The 19,885-nt window shown below is 38.4% G+C and overlaps 1 protein-coding gene across 4 annotated transcripts in view; it reads right to left on the bottom strand.

Annotated features, from left to right (window-relative positions):
* CADM2 (cell adhesion molecule 2) overlaps positions 1-19,885 on the bottom strand; it is a 756,516-nt gene that overhangs the window by 36,943 nt on the left and 699,688 nt on the right. For 3 of the 4 annotated variants that reach the window (XM_075434116.1, XM_075434124.1, XM_075434140.1), the window contains one exon: positions 16,256-16,375. The exons of the other annotated variant lie outside the window; for it this stretch is intronic. In XM_075434116.1, coding sequence (XP_075290231.1) covers positions 16,256-16,375 — 120 coding nt within the window. The remainder of the gene's footprint in view (positions 1-16,255; positions 16,376-19,885) is intronic. 4 annotated transcript variants of the gene reach the window in all.

Below are 19,885 nucleotides of genomic sequence, written 5' to 3'. Positions count from 1 at the left end.
CCTGTTCCAGTGTTTGACCACCCTCTTAGTAAAGAAATGCTTCATGGGCTGCATCAAGAGAAGTGTGGCCAGCAGGTCGAGGGAGGTGATTCTGCCCCTTTGCTCCACTCTGGTGAGACCCCACCTGGAGTCCTGCATCCAGCTCTGGGGCCCTCAGCGCAGGAAAGACATGGACCTGTTGGAGTGGGTTCAGAGAAAGGCCACAAAAATGATCTGAGGGATGGAACAGCTTTCCTATGAGGAAAGCCTGAGAGAGTTGGGGTTATTCAGCCTGGAGAAGAGCAGGCTGCGGGGAGACCTTAGTAAGGTCTTCCAGTACTTAAAAGAGACTTGTAAGAAAGATGGGGACAAACTTTTCAGCAGGGCATGTTGCGGTAGGAAAAAGGGTCATGGCTTCAAACTGAAAGAGGGTAGATTTAGACTGGCTATAAGGAAGAATTTCTTTACAATGAGGGTGGTGAAACACTGTAACAGGATGCCCAGAGAGGTGGTAGATGCCCCATGCCTGGAAACATTGGAGGCAAGGTTGGACGGGGCTCTGAGCAACCTCACTGAGTTGAAGATGTCCTTGCTTATTGCAAGGAGCTGGAACTAGATGACCTTTGAAGGTCTCTTCCAAACCAAACTATTCTATGATTCTAAGATTCTAATGTACAGTCTGAACCTCCCCTGGTGCAGCTTTGAATGATTCATATGCGTTATATCACTGGATCCCAGTGAGCAGAGCTCAGCACCTCCCTCTCCACTTCTCCTCCCCAGAAAACTGTAGAGAGCAATGAGGTTGCCCCGAGCCTCCTTTCCTCCAAACTAGACAACTCCAATGTCCTTAGCTGCTCCTCAATTTGATGAATTAATGCCAATTCTATGACTCTGAATGAACAGAGCAATTTAAATATGGGTATAACTAAAATACTTCCCCAAGTAAACTACCTCCTTTATAAAATCAAGTCATCAGTAATGGAAGTGATATAAGTAAAAAGTGTGTGATAATAACAAAAACTGTGAGAGAGAAATATACGTCTGAAATGGACAACTGCAAATAATAGATAGGGAACTTGGAGAGCTTACTATGCACAGAAGATTTTCATGAATATGATGCCATTCATTTTCTCTCATTTCTCCAGCTTTGTTTCTCCTATTGTCTTCCTCACCCATTTGTTTGGCTAATGAGATCCATTCAAATTTAAACACCTGTGATTTTAAACACTCATTAAAAGTTTACTCTGGGTTCTCCACTAAAGTTTGTGAAAGCACGAAGAAGAATTATCAGCACTGTTCTGTAGCCATCAAACTGCAAGAGAGAGAAGAGTTTAAAATATGCCCAATCCTAGAAAACCCTAATCAGATGATCCCAAGGGAATGAAGACTATATTGTATATGAACTCTGTTTAAAGCACATGCTAGCTGTTGGACCTGTTTAATTTTCGTTTACATTGAGATAAAAAATGTGATTTAGGTTTGTGTTTGAATATAGAGCTAAGCTCAAATGGTGCCAGGCATCCACCACAGAGTCAGAGAATTCTTCACAAAATGTGTTAGGAATTTGAAAGTTGTTCAGACAGACTAGAAACTGGGACTGTATAAACAGGGTTAGTAGACTGTAACAGAAGATAACCCAGATACATCTCCAACAGCAAAAAAGGTAAAAAAAAAAAAAAAATCCTGAAAGGATTTGAGCAGCATTAACATCCAAAGCCCTAGAATCTGCTCATTGTGTTCTGTTTTCAGAACAGACAGCTTCCGTCCATTACTTTTTTATAAAAGACACATTAGAAAATGTGTTTTAGACTGACCCATGTGTTGTTCTTAATATGAACACTACATTCTGTTAGTATACACAAATGCATGCAAGCATTGCCTATGAAAACAGAAAAGTTTCCTGCTCTTGAACTTTCCTGATGTTCCTAAGTTCTTCATAACACTGCAAATATAAGAAGAGTGTAGTGTTTTGCACTGCATACAACCCATCTATTTTATTATGATGCTGAAGGCAACCACATACTAATGTGAATTTCTCTTGTGTATGGATTATTCCCCTGACTGTTTATTTGGTTGAGAAGGATTTAAATTATGTAAAAATCCTACAGTTCACCCGTATTTCATAATAAATATAGAGAAGCACATTCTGCATGGGAAATTGAAACTAAAATCTCTGGGTGTCATACTAGCAATCTGCAGCAAATTTTTCCACAGAAGTGATCTGGTAAGAATTAGTGGATACTATTCAAAAGCACCAGGAAGTAAAAAAGTGGACATTTCAATCACACAAAAAAAATTAGCACACTTCCCCACAGTCATGTTATAATACAGGGGCTTACGACAACAAAAACAACAAAAAAGTCCCATATGAACTAGGAATCTATAAAACCACTCACAAATTACTTGGTACAAGGTCTTGTGGTGGAGGAGAGTCAACTTGAATGTAATAAAAGACTAATTTCTTCTTAGCATTACTAACTCCAGAAACAGTGGGAACAGATGCTTCAGAGATGAACTGGAGGGATAGGGCTCTGAAATTAAGCAGCCTTTAAAAACGTAAATCACCCAGGGCTTCTATTCTTTTGTAAAACACACAGCTTATCAAAAAAAAAAAAAAAAAAAAAGACAATCTGACACATGGCCGTCCATGTACAATAGCAACCCAGCACTCACACTACTAAAATTGCATTATAAGGGATAAATAAGTTCAAGATTGATGGCAGTAATTGTGCCAAAGAATCTTAAAGTGTGCCCAAGAATGCAATTTAGCCCAAGAACAGAGTGAATTCCTGCACTGGAGACAGTAATTGAGTCAAACCGAAACCTAAACATTAAAAATGTTCCTCTGAGGTCTGTATTGAAAACTCACGCCACCCCCCCCACTCCCCCAAAAAAGAAAAAGTGTAAAGGCTTTAACTATTAACCTTCTATGGTGTTCCACATCTCAAACAATTAGTATAGTCATAAAAGCTATCTTCTGACAAGCATATCCAGGGACCTGGTCCAAAGTCAAGATAAAGACCGACAGGGCATTCTGAATTCATTAAAATGAAATTTGCCTCTTCTCCATAGGGTGCTGAATGCAGTTCACGACCTCACGTGTATACAGTAGAGACTTGTTAGCCACAAGAAAAAAAATATATATAAAACATATAAAATAAATAGAATGGCTTCCTTAAATTGGTAGTCTTGGGGATTTGTCAGTCTTGGGGCTTTATCCTTTCTTTTTTTTGACTTCCTATAACATATTCCCATAAAGATTTATATTCTGGCCTTTGTTGCCCAGGATCCTTGTCTCTCACCCTTTATGCTGGAAAAGGAAATTGTATATTAACATAAATTGCTACTCCTGATACTTCTCTCCCTTGACTGATGGTTTTCTATTACAGGCTTGCAAGAATTCAGGCTGGAAAGAAACCCAAGCATCTTGATTGAAAGGATTTGATACATTCTTTTCAAATTCATGCTGTCTAAATCACAGCAGGATGACTTGTAATCAAAGTTTTTCAAAAAGAACATAAATTTGGGGAAAAGGAAAAGGCCATTCAGGCCATTGCAAGTCATCTTGGTTAACACAGTTCCTCCAGAATAGTATCTCCCTTCTTTAATGACCCCAGTGCCTCCAATTCCAAACTTGGCTCAGTAGGCTATTGAAAAATTGTTATTTCTCTTTGAGTGAAAAGTAAGTTCCTTGTGTTGGTTCTGAATTTCATTTTTTCAGTCACTTCCATTTGTGCTTTCCTGTTCAGTCTTTTATACTCAGCCAAACAGTGAGTCAAGTGTTATTGAATAAGGTTTTCCACCTTGTATTTCTCAGAGTAGATGAGTTTGTAATTCTCTCTATTTCTCAATTTTTAAGACCAAAAAAACTAACTCAGCTGTGATTAGGTACAGCCATTTACAATACCATACACTTCAAACCAGACTTCTCTTCCGTGTCTTTCCTCCAAGGTGTGTTTTAAGCTAATCTTTAAGAACCTTGATATTAGATTTTTTTCCACATTTTTTCACTTCAGCTTTGTTGACTCTGCTTTTCTGAACCCAGTGTGATGGTCACATTGCAGCAAAATATTAGCCTTTAAAGATTTTTGGTTCAGAGTCTCAGAGTAACAGAACTACAGCAATGCTCTCTTGGTACTTCTAGTCTCTCTCCCTCTCTTAGTTGTAACAAGGAAACATGTGTTAACCCTACCGTCAGAAGCCCAGTGTGGCTGAGACATGCACCACCACCACAGCAGGCCCGGCACCTTCAGCGTTTTGGCGTGGTGAGCTGCGACGTGCAAGGCACGCACTCGTCATTCTGGTCTAGAAAGACACCTGTGTCATGCTGCTACTCAGCCCGTTCATCGTCGTGTACACCGTGCACTGAAAATAACCCACACAAAGTACGACATCCTGTATGGGGAGCCCCAGATGGGTCTGAGAGGAGACCCAGGCCAAGTACTGAGATGCACTGATGCTTCTGTCGGCTCCTGAAGGAAAGACTCCTGCAAAGCACGCACACAAGCCAACCTCCCCAAGCACCGCAGCACCCAGTTTTCTCCATGGCTCAGAGTCTGAGGTCACTACAGAACAGACATCCCAAATTGCTAATGTAGCAAGAGAGGAGGTTGGCTAGGCAAATGATTTCAATGTTCAAAAAAATGCTAAAATATTACCTTAAGAATACCCTTTTTTTTATTCATAATCTGAATAACCTCACATGCCGAAATTAATAGGTCAGATTAAATCATCTCCAGAGTCACTCTCTGTAGATACTGTTTTTATTTTATTGTTCTGGGGAATGCTGTAGCTTCAAGTTTTACCAAGGTCATCTTTCATCCAAAAAACTTGATATAATTAGTATCAATCCTGTATTTTGTGAGGCTCAAACTGGAAGTTATTAACTATGTTTCAAGTGGAGAGTCAGAGAAACCAAAGGCGGAGAGAATAATCTTTTCAGCTTCAAAGACACAGTTGATGACTTTAGTTCACTGGTTAGCGAGAAAGACGTGCATTTTTTCTTAAAGGTGTTAGCAATAAATTTGACACTATAAGCATTTTTCTCTCTTTTTCTTCCCTTTCCTCATTTTTAGACCTTGTCAAAACTGTTTCAGTCTTTTTTTAACATCCCACATGACATTGAAACAGTTGCTTTAGTTGTCCTTGTTGTTAACTGTAATGATACTTAGTTGTATGCTTTTGCTTTTAACAGTGAAGCACTTCATCAGTATCCTGATAGCACAGAACTTGACAAAATCTGCCTCATGTAGTAACATTGGAAAAAAAGATCTTTTTCACTGGCACTATCTTTAAATACCATAAATATCTCTCTCAGCAAAATAAAGCTACGTTAGCCTCGTGATTTGCTAGAAATACAGCAACGAAACATATTCAACAGAAGTGATTTGCCTGGTCTTTCTCCATGTTATAAGAAATGCATTATATTTCCCTTAAAACTCATCACTGAAGACACTCTTGACGCCTTTAAAAAAACCAAATCAATTAAAAGTCTGAACAAGATTCTATAGATCATAGATTCAATTCTTTCAAATGAAGTCCAGCAATAAATTTTGAAGCATATTTACAGAGTCTTCTTTACAATAAATATTCACTTTTGAGAAGAAAATATGTATGGACTGAAGAGCCTCTGTACTGGAGAAAGTTTTAACAAGAACCTACGTATGGTTGTTAACCTCTGAGAAATTTAACTGAGAAGCAAGGCTCAAGTTTGTGACAGTGAGGATAGTTAACTGCTGAAGAGAAACAACAAGGGAAATCATGGATTCTCCATTTCCTTATGTCCTAATTTAAGTCTATATATGTTCTGGTGGATGCATTTTACTAAAACAAAGGTTTCTGTTCCTCATTATAAATCTATGAGAGTGGAATCTATACAAGAATCTAGGCTAACTGACCCAGTGGGTCCCTCTGGACTTAGCAGATCACAGATTTTATCTACCAATAACATACTAAACTACATATAGTCCCACTGAAAATTAATGAGCTTATGTATACGTAAGGTATTACACAGAATAAAGGATATTATAGCCTGTTGTCCTGTAGAAGAAATTCTCCACATATCTGCAGGTCATTATCAAGCTTATGGGGCACTGCAGGCAACACTGACAATGCACTAAAAACAGTCTATCTCTCTTTGCACTGGAAAATACCAAATCATCCAAACCTCAGAACTACCTGTCAGCTAGATAGGATAAACTCATTTAACCAACGTGCGAGCCAAACTGCTTGTAGAGCTGTAAATACTTGATCTCCAAAGTGCCTTGAAATCTGCGGAATTCTGGTTTTAAAGCAGCAGGTATGAACACCTACAATTTCTTTTTATTATCTTGAAAGTCACGAGAATATTAAGCATGACTAGAGTAGGAAATTTGTATGCACAATATAGGTTTCATGTCTTCTTTAAAATGACTATACATTAATAAAATGTAGGAAATGTTATGACCGAGGTCACCACTCAGCTAGTGGTTGGCTGAAAGTGCTCAGTATGGTTACAGTCTTCAGTACACATCGACTTTGATGTTATACTTTGCATAGAGGTGGTGATACTGAGGACTTCAGCCTTTCCCATGTTCTCTTTTGATGGGCCTGTGTTTCCTTGCAAGTTACTTGTGGAGGCTGGACAGAAGAAGTGCTAAGACCCTACAGTCTGTGGCACCTGAGGGAAAGTCTCGGGATTAATTCAGAGTAAAAGAACTTTCTTTGCAGGCGGTGAGTGTGCTTCCAGCAGAATTGACTCTTAATTTGGAAAATCTCTTGTACTGCTAGCTTACAATAGAGACTGTTAGACTGCATAATTCATACGCAGCAGAAAAAAAACCCCAGTGTGATCAGAGCTCAGGTTCGGAATGTTTGAATTCCTGATGCATTGCTGAAGCCTCTCTGGAGCTCAGCTATATAATGGAATCTTTACCAGACCATCAACCAATTGTGATACTTATCTGTACAGCGTTGCATTTTGGGTTAAGTGATAATCCATCAAGGCTGGAAATCATTGTGTACTTCTTAAGTTGCATACTTCATTACTGCAAGCTGACAGCTGAGTGTATTTGTTATCACTAGAAATATTTGTTACAGACATAAAGTGCAGGTTCCTAATATATGATATTATGATATTTCCTTTCCTTTCATGTATTCAGCATGCCTGTGTTGTAATCTATGTCTCGTTTATGATGTTCATTTACATGGCAAACTATTCAGAGTATGAAATCTATCTTTATTTGTTCCAGGATGCAACAGCCTCATTTCATGAATAATATGACCAAATAACATACAATAATGATGACAGTCTTCATTTTACATCATGACAGCCGTTAAGCAGAGAAAACTGCAATTTTCTAAATTGCATATTTCTTTGCTTTACCTTGTAAAATATAAAAATTGAAAAGCCCAAGTACATTTCACAGCAATCGAGGTAACTAGCATGATGTGGGTCATGTTGGCAAAATTTTTGTTTGTTGCTAGACTGCTTTAGTGCTGTGCATGTTGACTCGAGGATTACTCTTGGATTGATATTACAATTATAAAGCGTCTTTCTAAATTATTTGAGAACTGGGAATTCCACACAGAAACATTTAGTTTTGAGTTTGGTCTGCTCACAACATAAACATCAGGATATTTCAATTTTTTTAACATGTAGTGATAATGCATTTTCACATTTAGTTTCACACAGCATGAGAAAGTACTTCCTTTCATAACTGCAATCCGATGCCATTTACTGCCCTGTTGTCCTGTTTCCTCTGAGCCACACAAAGATGTCTTCTGTGGATGCAACCGTATCCAAAATTCCTAGCCTTAATTTAAAAAAAATATAGATTATTTTCATACTATGTTTATACAGCCTCTTAATTAGAGCTAGCATGTTTTTGATCTATGATCACTGTGCATGTGAGCATGTACTGTTTATTACGATGCTGATTCTCTGTGGACATACTTAGAAATCTGTACGAATCTAACCAGTAAAGTAAGCAACTGTTCAAGTTTGGGGTTTGTTTTGGTATGAGTTATTTTGGTGGGGTTTTTTTGTTGTTATTTGGGCTTTTTTTGGTTGAGTGCTAATTTGAGATACCTTATACCATGAGGCTGAAGCATAAGAGGAACATCCGAGGACTCCTATTTTTAATTTTTTTTGCTTCTATCAAACCCGCGTACATGATCCACTGCAGTAACATTCTCAAAAGCCACTTTCATGGTATTATAAGAAGGCTTTTCCTGGCTCTATATCTATGAGACCTAAAAACCAAAGAGTTCTTTGAGTTAGAACAGATGTTACTGTCTCCTCTGTTGATCTTAATTTTGTGAGCTTTGAGAATTCACAGCATTAATTGTACCACCAAGCCTGACTAGTGGGATGAAACCCTAATTAAGTGCTGCTTAGGGAAAGAAACAAATACTCTGTTTCCCCTAAAATGGGCACTGTGGACTGCTAAGCCTCTTGAAAATATACTTGCAGCATTTTAGAAACTCCAAGTCCTATTCAGTACTTGAGGAGCCAGAGAATGCACAGACACATGAGGACTGGGCAGGTACATAGTAGAAGAATAATTTCTTGAGAAAAAGCTGGCAAAATTGACTTAAGCATGAACACAACAGAGGATTTGTTTGTTTGGTTGTTTTTTTGTATCTGTTTTAATCCTACTGTTTTTCTCTTTCCAGAAACTCTAGAAATTAGCAAGAGTCATGAAACTTAAACAGCAAGTGAAACCAAATGAGCTATATATATTGAAGGAGTCAGAAGAAACACTGAGGGATCTACAAAGAAATAGTCAAAAGTAATAACAATTCACCTTCCTTACTCATGGTGGGCTAAAGTATTCTGGATTGTATTCCGGAAAGTGTTACAAATTGAGAGCAACCCTGAGAAGAAGGATCTGGTGGTGTTGGTTGAAGAGCTCAACTTGACCTGGCAATGTGTGCTCACAGACCAGCAGGCCAACCATACAATGGGCTGCATCAAAAGAAGCATGGCCAGCAGGTCAAGGGAGGTGATTCTGCCCCTCTACTCCACTCTGGTGAGACCCCACCTGGAGTCCTGCATCCAGTTCTGAAGCCCTCAGCACAAGAAGGACATGGACCTGTTGGGCGGGTCCAGAGAAGGGCTACAAAAATGATCTGAGGGATGGAACATCTCTGCTATGAGGAAAGGCTGAGAGAGTTGAGGTTATTCCGCCTGGAGAAGAGAAGGCTGTGGGGAGACCTTGTAGCAGCATTCCAGTACCTGAAGGGGGCCTACAAGAAAGCTGGAGAGGGACTTTTTACAAGGATTGTAGTGACAGCACAAGGGCTAATGGCTTGAAGCTGAAAGAGGGTAGATTTAGGTTAGATATAAGAAAGAAATTCTTTACTGTGAAGGTTCTGAGGCACTGGAACAGGTTGCCCAGAGAAGCTGTCTGTGGATGCTCCCTCTCTGAAGTGTTCAAGGCCAGGCTGGATGGGGCTTTGAGCAACATGGTCTAGTGGAAGATGTCCCTGCCCACAGCAGGGAGGCTGGAACTAGATCATATTTAAGGTCCCTTCCAACCCAAATTTTCCTATGATTCTATGATTCCACTGTGCATGGCATAGTTCTTGTGCATCCTGCAAGTACTGCAGGAGAAGAGAGGAGCACAGGACTGCGTAATTGTTGTTTTCTTTTCTAAACTCTGCGTTCTAATTTCCTCATATTTCACAGAATCACAGAATCACAGAATGGTAGGGGTTGGAAGGGACCTCTGTGGGTCATCTAGTCCAACCCTCCTGCCGAAGCAGGGTCACCTACAGTATGCTGTAGAGGACCTTGTGCAGACAGGTCTTGAATATCTCCAGAGAAGGAGAATCCACAACCTCCCTGGGCAGCCTGTTCCAGTGCTCCGTCACCCTCAGAGGGAAGAAATTCTTCCTCATGTTCAGACGGAACTTCCTGTGCTTCAGTTTGTGCCCGTTGCCCCTTTTCCTGTCGCTGGGCACTACTGAAAAGAGCTTGGCCCCATCCTACTGACACCCACCCTTAAGATATTTGTAAGTATAAGTATTTCCTTAAACACCACACTTGAATCTCAGCACAACAGGTATTTTTCAATGTAAAAAATTCAATGGTTCGATCTTAAAATAACAACTCTCAAATCTTGCCATCTAGCTCTCTGCTCTCTGCGTACTTTGGATCTCTGCTTTGAGTTTGTCCTCCCTGTTGCACAGAAGCCTAGGATTTGGTCCAAGAAGCCCGATGTCTGCTGGTGAGCTGAGGCCATACACAAACACAGCTGTGGAGTTTTGCTTCCAGTGTCAGAGCCCTTGGTAGCAGAGAGCATCTCCATTCTACACCTGTTAGCTAGTAGTGGACCTTGGGAAACTGGGCACCATTTCTCTTCCTGGTGTCCTCTACTCAGACCATACAAGTGACAAGAAATGGAAGGGTGTTTTCTATTCCTGGCTTCTCTATCAGTTCGTTGCAGATGCTGGCTGGGGAAGATATCCAAGGTACTACTCAGCTGTAGCTTGCAAACTTTTCACCTGGGTAACAAACAGCTCTGACCAGAGACAGCCCAGGAGGTTTCAAGGCTTATGGAAAGATGCATGTAAAATAGGTTTGGGATTTCATCATGGTCTAAATTATGTTTACCATGATTTATTAGCACATCTTCTAAACAGCTGGGAATCAAGCAGAATGAAAAAGGTAATGAAAGAAGTCATTATAAAATCAAGAGATGGCAGTTCTTCCAAGATGGGTGCTAAAGGCTTACTTGAATGTCTGGTGGGAAAAAAATAAGCTAAAGAACTGTTGGTTTGAACCTTAAATTGTTTGGCCTCCTGGGAAATCTACAAGTTGAATAAGCAAACAGGAGATTATTGTAAGAGAAGGCAAGATGAGACAGAACAAATAAAACTCAGAATGGTGTCATTTTCTTACCTGATCTGAGTAAAACAAGGCACAAATTAGACTTTATGTTACAGCTACAGCTATAAAGTAGTATCTAAACCAACTAACGTTTAGCATGCTGTCATACCAAACTGCTTTTAACATTAGACAAAGATCATTTCTTTTATTATCTGAGCAAATGCAAGTAAGCATACAGAACTATCTTTAAGATATGTCTACCCTTACCTCCCTTGTCCCTTACATATTCTATACCTTTTCCTTGCTTTGTTGTTTCTTTATCTCAATATCTCAAAAGCCAGGTTATATTAATCAGATTATGTGAAAGAAAAATGAAATCACAAGGAAAGAACTGGTAATGCTTAACAATTTTTTGATATTGAAAAATCTGAGGACTACAAGTACTGCCCAAGTAGCTCCTGCATTTAAACTGCCTATAATGAAACAGGTATTCTAGTATTTTTCTCCCCCCTCCCCCCCATATAGACACAAGGGTAAAAATGGGAGAAAAAGAAAGTAATGTAATTTTTTAGCTCGGATGGTTGAAATTTATGCTATTAAATAGGAATACAGAAACATTAATTGATTTAAAATTAATTTCACCATAGTTTTCAAAATGACCACATCCTCAAACACTTCCTTAATCCACTGTAAACTCTTCTTCTAAACTTAGCTCTACAGATCGCCTTTAAGAAATCTTTCATTTATAGCAGAGCCAAAAACAATAAAAGCAAAGTGGATTATAACACAGCAAAAATTTCATTCATATATAAATGTGTGCATTCATTGGCTTTGTGGTCACACTGACTAATAAATAAACTCTTGAACTTCATTGTGCAGCTGCCTGGGCGCAGCATCATAACTCTGCTACAAGCAATGACTTCTGGAGATGTTTTTAGGCATTGCTATATAAAGCTTTGAACATTCTGGCACAGTCATTATACAAGTGAGTCAGCTGAGACTGAGTCACCGGGATATGTGCAATCAAACTAAATGGAACTATCTTTTGAGTTTGGGATGTTCTTGCAATGTTAATTTGGTACCTATTTGAAGGGCAGTGGTGAAATTTCACTCTTCAATAATAAGAATAAGTCAAAATAACAGAGTTTTATAACCTCTTTGACATTTTTTATTGTTGTCAGGAAAAGGATATAAATTAAAAAAAATCGCAGGGTCTGGGGGAGGAGTGTGGGGGTGAATAACATAATACCAGTCTGTGGGAGGTTTTTATGTACATTTGTGTGCGCAAGCTTTTCTCCTCTGTGAATCCAGAAACACAGAACTGTTCTGACTTGAGGTGGCTTCTCCTAGACTGTTAATCACACCCCCTCTCCACCTACAGGACTTTGGAGGACTGGCACAGAACCATCTAAATTAACTTCAGCTAACAAAGATTTTCTCCAAGGGAGGCATCCTTTGTTTCACTAATGAGGGCAAATCCACAGTCCTCTTGTGCCTCTTCCCAGTTACAAAAGGGAACACTAGCATGGATCCATGCACAGCTTTCGCAGATAATATTGCATAAATCTGATGGAAAGGAATCTACTCATACAGCGTATAATTATTCTTTCCATAGAAACTGTTTCTTCTCATACTTTTCATTTTCATTTTGTCATACATTCCTCATCATGGTTACTAGGATTTAAGATACCCTTGATAAATATATAAAGGGCAATACTCTTCAATGGCATCAAATTGTGATTAGATTTTTTGAGTTAGTAGGTAATGTACCAGTAAAGAAACAATTAATTCCTGAAGGACTGAGCGCATAAGCAGGCATACGGCTGTCTGAGAAAGTGAAAAGTTTGACTAAGCAGGATGTTTATGAATTATCACGCTGTTGTCCAGCTGGATCAGTAGCTTTTTTTCATGTTGTTTACTAAATGCCATGCAAATTAAGACAAAGATGGGTCACACAGTTCCAGAATTAACTGATGATGGTTTGGAGAATTTTTTTCTTCCCATTAATTCAGGCTTTTGGTAATGATGAGGCACAATCATCATAATGTAAAATGCCTTAGATTTACAGACTTTCTCTTTATTTGGAGTACCATACTCCTGTAAAGACATTTCCTGTGACTGGATGTGGAGTAACATATCCTCAAGGTGGACTATGTAAAAGACATGCAGAATAGAGATTCCACTTGTTTTGTAAAATTTACCTGAGGTGATTCGTAAGTACTTATAGAATCGAATTAGTGAAATCCATCCAGCAAGACTATTACTTCAGCTATTGGAAATCCTGTTCAAAAGATATTGTTAATTAGTGTGTACGGCCCTATGATCTGGGGCAAACTGTTGTTTCTTTAAGTCATGATCAAACAAGATCCAATAAAGTAAAATGAGGAGAAATGCTGCTTCCAATGTACCTGGAAGCCAAAACACAACAACAAAAACTTTCTGTGAAAGGTTAAAAATATATTAATACCTTCTCAACTTTTTGTCCTTATGCACTCTTTCATGTCAAAAATCTTATTGGAATAAGAAGCAGAAGTGTCAAAGGAAAATACATTTATATGGTACTTTTTGCTCAGCCAGAAACAAATACTGCTGAAAACCCAGTCCTCTCCAAAATGGCTGTTCTGCCATTTGCACCACTGGTGTGTAGGTGCTCTGACAATCTAGATAAAGTTCAGTCTAGTATTTAATGATGGCAGAACTCTGCCTTCGCAACATTCGCTCTAAGTTTGTGAACATTATTTGTTTACAGGTCCAGGAAAGATAGGAAAGGAAGATACTTAAGGAGAGCATCTGGTCATTTGCCTCTGCCAAGGGAATCAAGAATTTTTAAGGAAAGCAGGGGTGAAGGAAGTTGTGGAACTTCAATAGCTACACTGTGTCACTGCCTCTCATGCATTTAGAAATCTTCCCCACTAAATGTCTTTGCCACTAATTAAATGGATTCATTTTCCCCATTGAACTTGGAAAATAACTCTTCAGAGTCATACTGACTTTTTTTTTTTTAATGAAAACCAAACAAAACGGCACCTGCGTCTTCCTCGCAGAGTGTATCTTTAAACTTCCTGTCTTTGTTCTTTGATCTGTCTCCATTTTTGGTCATCTTTCAGTGTGACAACCCTATTAGAAACAGCACGCCATTTGTCATCCATTGCTGGATAAAACACCAATAACTTCAGCCTTGTGCTAACCATTTGTGAATAGGATGATTACATTCCTTTATTTTTGTCTTTCATCTAATGTATTTCAAAACCCTTCTGTTTTGTTAAATTTCTCATACCTTGCTAGTTGCAATTACTTTTGCATCTGGTTATTTCTGATTTTATGCCTGGTTTCCTGTTTCTTTCAGACTGATATACTCTATGACTTATGCTTACAGAAATCTTATTTTGTTTTCACATTTTAGTGTTTTTTGATTTCTTACATTGTTAGATAGACAACTTCATTAGTCTCTTACGTGTCCTATTGTTCCTCTGCTTTGCGATAGACTGTCCTTCTCCTTTCAGTATGAGCTTTTCAAGAAACAGTCTTCCCACACCCCCTTGTCTCTTAGATTATCTGCCCAAGAGACTGTATCTACCACTTCCTTGAGGTTGAAGTGGTCTCACCTTCTCAGCCATTTTGCTGCATTCACTTCCTTTTCTGGGAAAAGTGAGTGCTCATGTTTTAGTGATTGATCACCTTCACTCCGATTTCCCTCTTTTAGTTTCTCTTACAGCAGTATCTCTTTGTTACTGTAGCATCAAATTGCATGCATTCTCATCTGTGTTAGAGCTGAAGCTTAGAAGAGGGTTCTTATTTTCCAGGTCTTTCTCTTGTTGCCATGCACACAAATGGTGAAAATGAAGACTTCAGAGTAAAGGAAAATGAGGTCCTAAACCACACTTAGGTAGTAATATAATGCCTTAATAGCATCAGTACACTATATACACAATCACAACAGTGACATAGTTTAGTTACAACCACATTACAAGAAGAAGAAAACAACTCATTAAGGACAGCAAACACCAACACGACACACCAAGCACTTTGTCCTTCCAGTATCTGAGCCCTCAGAAAGCTGGGAAGCTTCTGCTGCTTGACTCAAAACTCTCATTCATAAAGATATGATCTCTCCTGTCATTCTGTTCCTTTTCAGGAAATATTCCTTTTGCAACCACTCAGACCCATGAGCACTGGTTTATTTTCCACAGTCTATTTTTTTTTTCTGGAGTGAAAGGGCTACTATAACCCTGTTTCTCTTCTTCACGAAAACAATAATATATTTTTCACACTATAAGTAATATTAAAGCTTAAAAACGTAATTTCAGGTTTGACGTCAGTTTATAACATGAAGGCCACAACATGAAAATATTAGTGCCCTATAGAGGAAGAAGCTGGGTGATCTGATACTATCACAATTTATCTTTATCACTGCTCACTTCAGCAGAGTTGGGCTAGATGACCTCTAAAGGTCCCTTCCAACCCAAAGCATTCTATGATTCATTCTATGATTCATTTATACAGCGGATTTGCATTTATCCCAGCTCATTCTTGTGAGTTAGACAGGTCACAACAACAGACTCTTAACAATGCTTTCAGAAAGAAAAGATTTCATAACTTCATCTTAACTTTCCTGGGATAATTTTACCTCATGATATGAATACTTGCAGAGTGGTAAGTGAATACTACTTCCTCTCTCCTCGCACGATGGAAGCCTTCAACAGACCACATTGGAACCTTCTGTCATTCACTCACTGTGAGAGCTTACTAGCTACCCAGAAGATGAGAATCTGCGAAACCTTACACACACATCTTTGCTATTGAACAGTTATCTGACCAGTCACTGAATACAATAGTAAAATCAAGCTTCGTATTTTGCTCATAATAAAGCAAAGCATTACTAGAAACATTTAAAAAGCTATAACACCCAACAGGATGGGGGACAGAGATGGAAGAGAGAGATTTCAGGTCATTTACTCTAGTTCTGGTAAGATAAAGACACCCCTAAGTTAGGAATACCTTAAACTGTAAAAGACTAACATGGGTGATGTAATGCGATGCCTCTTTGTTACCAAGCAAGATTGCATCAACAGTAATTCCAATGCCGAGACACCTATCTTGTTTTAAACATTAATACCAAAAATAACCAGTCTTAAAAGGTCATGTTTATTTAAAAATAGCTTGCTTGCATTTTGCATTAAAGTTAATTTACTAACCTTAAAAAAATTAAATGCAAATGTATACAAATAATCTAAGCATCCTGTCAAAGTTCACATACACACTGCTAGAGCAATGAAAATATTCAAGGTCACATGAAATCTTTCTTAACCATGTACCACCCTGTGGATTATTCTATTAAATATATATATTGAACTAAAGTGTTTGAACCCTCTCTTTAGCAATTTCTATCATTCCTAAAAATCAAACCTGTACTTTCCGATGTATAATGTGGTTTTCAGGCCATAACAAAGAAGCATACTGTACCTCTGGTGCTGATGGCTGTTGCCGATGTGGTTGTGCTGGTTGTTAAGGCTACAGTGGTTGTGACTGTTGCAGTGGTAAGGGAGGGGATGACAGTAGTGGGAAGCAAAGTGTTGAAAACATCTGGTGAGTGGAAAAAAAATATAAAATAAAATCATATCATGCAAACAAAGGAGAACTTCAACAATGGTTTAATTTGTAAATACAAGTATGTCGAAAATGACTAAATTAAAACATGGTTAACATAAATTATTACAGGTACAACAAAGTACCTTTAAATTCTTGACATTATATCACTCTCAGTTTTTATAGTCAATCTTTGAGCACACAGAATTTAAAACACTGTTAAAATGACCAAGTTTCCACAGATCTGGAGAGTGACTGTTTAAGTGACAAGAATCCATTTCTTCACTGAGCCATTTTAAATGCCTCATATAGTAGAAACCATATATGGATGAAACATGCTTTGTCAGAGTGGGAGATGAAAAAAACAACACCATCATGCTAAAATAAACACACACATGTTAACGAGAAATGGCTGTATGTTAAAACACCCACTTTCAGACAGACTCAATGGAAAGAAAAAGGGGAGAAAAGGCTACTAACTATAAGAGCTGCTTTTTCCGGATTGCTTTTCTTCTTCCCACACATTTGTTTAAGACACAGTTGTCTGCTAAGATCCAGAGCAGAGTATATTTCAAAATCTTTACCCTAATTAGTAGGCACAGTCATCTTTCAGTCATCCTTAACACTTAAAATTTATTGTTAACACACACATCAGTATTTCTCTAAAACAGCTTAGAACTAAAAACTAGAAATGCTAACAATATTACTACTAAAAAACCCTGTGTATACAAGTCAGAAAAAATGCATAGCCCTGATGGCAGCATCCTACACAACCCTTCAGCTTTTGATGAAGCAAGTGCAGGAATGCCAGGCAACAATGTCTATTGTAAAATGCTCCAGCACAGAGCAGAACATAACCAGATGTACAGATAGAAAACACTTTGATTACACTGCCAAAAGCAATAAAGACCGGTATCACTTTGCTTATAAGGTGATTGCAGGTTTTAAAGAACAAACAAAAGCCCTGAAACGAACTCGAGAAAAGCACTTCTGTGAGGACAGAAAAAGCATCTGACATTTTTCAGATTATTTATACGACAGGTTTAAAAGGAAAGGAATAGTTTCTCAGCAGTTCATGGTGAGTAATCCATTCCACACTGATTTCAGTGAAAATATTCCTGAAGGGTGCTATTCAGTGCAATAAAAGAGTAAAAATGTGACCCACGATCTGTCTTCCCTTGCAGTGGAAAGAAATGGGATTGGTGTCTGAGTACCATCAGTTCTGACTGAAATCAATGGAAGCTGACGTAGCTCAGAGCTTTACTGTATCAGGCCCTGCAGTACGCATTTCAGACACAGGGTCCTTGAGTTCAGCATTGCATATTACTCTCTTGAGACTTTAAATTAGGGTGCTTACCTTATTTTCATACTGTATTACAGATTGTTTGTCCACTTTAAAAGTCTCTTTGTTAGTTAACTTCTATAAGTCAGCTACAACTTTCTGTATTCCTCTGATTTTGATAAACCCCAGCACTATTCTCTCTGGTGTCCATACTTGCAGGATTTTCCACTTTCAAAGCCAGCAGAAAATGGCGAGAGGTCCCTCTTTCATCTGTTGTACACTGATATTTAATCTGTTTTTCAATACAAAGTATTCCCAAGCCAGAAAAAATCAGAGGCTTTTAAAAAACCCCACAGTGTAGCCACATTAACCACCAGGAAAAATCGTAACACTACCTGTAGGGCGAGTACTACAATAATTAATCAGAACTGAGTATAACAAGCATTACAAATAAATTCACGTGTTAAAAAGATACAAGTCACATGTACTGACCTATGTAATTGCTTCTCATAAAGGGAAACTCCTTCCCTGAGAAGTACCTGTTAAAAATGAAATCAAACAGAAAAAAACCCCACCTAATACATAAGGAAAGCAAAGCCTTGTTTGTTAGGAAAGCTTTACAAGCCAGTCTTGTACTTAAAATCTAATTACTGTGACTTGCGGTTCCATTAATTATCTTTTTTAAATATGCCATTTACTTAGGACTATTCAATGGCAAGTTAACTGCAACCAGCAAATACAGTTATGGTTTTATGACAGTGCTTTCCATTCTGCGAACATGCTGTCTACCTATTTTATCACGTAATAGCTTAAATGAGTCACTGGTGAATTTTGAAGTTCATTGCTTTCTGGCTTCTTTTCTGATTGATTGAAGTAATTCCAACAAGATTTCTTATTTTAAAAAGAAAGGCTACCTAGGAAACAGACCATTAAAAAGAACTAGGATTTATCAGTGTTTTAATATAGATGTGATAGATTCATTTTTTCTGATCCGATCAAGAATAATGAAAACTCGTGCAGAAATTAGTTTCCTGATCAAAGTCTTAAACTCTGATGCCCAACATCAAAATGGCAGCTTGTCAGAAGCCTCAGAGAAAAATATATGTTCTCAAAAGAAATGTAAATACAAGCAACAGCATTGGCTTTGTTTCCTTAGCAGAGTAAGGTGAAATTCACCATGCAAATGACTGCAGTTGGTCTGCTTTGCTCACAGCATTACAATTACTTGCTCTCAAAGAGTACAGTACAAGATAGCAGCTAGGAATCGGCAGCCTGAAGAGCACTGCATTGCCCAAAAGAAAGAAATCTAATTCTGCTCTGGACTCTAGAAATGCCTGGGTCACACCTGTGTAGGCTTGAGGCTCTGCCCAGTAGAATTGCTTCTTTAACAACACAAGAGTGTGCAACAGGAATGTACATGTAAAGTAACAGAATAGCTCACAGCAATCCAGGCAACACATTCTGGAACTCTTGGATCATTTCCCATCCTTAAACCCTATTTTGGACAGGTCAAATCGCGGCATAGATTAGTATTCTGAAAAGCACCTGAGCCCCGCATTCAAAAGACTTCTGTGTATGGGGCCCTCCAGTCCTACTGAGTCGGACAGAAAGGCCCCTTATCAGTTCTTTCCAAGAAGATTTAAGGATTCTTCTGAAAAATTTACTTGTCTTTGCCTTGAAAATGCTTTTGCATAAGAGAATGCAGAATATGCACTTCAGAAAAAAGAGAAGTAATGTGCAGTGCCCCTCATTCTCTCACCTAGCCTTTTAAAAAGCTCACCATTCTCGATCTCACTGAAGTAGAAGAATAAAAGGTGACATAACGTAGTATCTCACAATACATTTGCCTATCGCTGTTCAGTTTTGGTGGGACAGATTTTATGTATCTCAATGTTTGTACTGCAGAAAACAAATAGGGTGTAATGCATTATTTTTCAGTTTCTAATTGTGCTAAACAGTTATCAGCCGCTAGTGATGGTGATGTGTGTTCTCCACAGCACAGATGTTGTCACATCTGCAGGTGGTACACAGACAACACAAAAGGATAAATCTGAAAAGACAGTAACTTGACCTGAGGATTAGATATTGAAGATTATCTTTGTACAAATAAAACCAAAATTCTCAAGTAGAAAATTCTTTCATCATGTGTTGTAGGTGTAGGAGGTAAGCGGGTTTGGTAGTTCCCAAAATCAGACAGACTACAAGCATAAACTGATACTCAACAG

Source organism: Opisthocomus hoazin, chromosome 1, assembly GCF_030867145.1.
Source record: "Opisthocomus hoazin isolate bOpiHoa1 chromosome 1, bOpiHoa1.hap1, whole genome shotgun sequence".
Taxonomy (NCBI): Eukaryota; Metazoa; Chordata; class Aves; order Opisthocomiformes; family Opisthocomidae; genus Opisthocomus; species Opisthocomus hoazin.
Note: the sequence above shows the minus strand (reverse complement) of the source record. Positions and strands in the feature narration are given on the sequence as shown.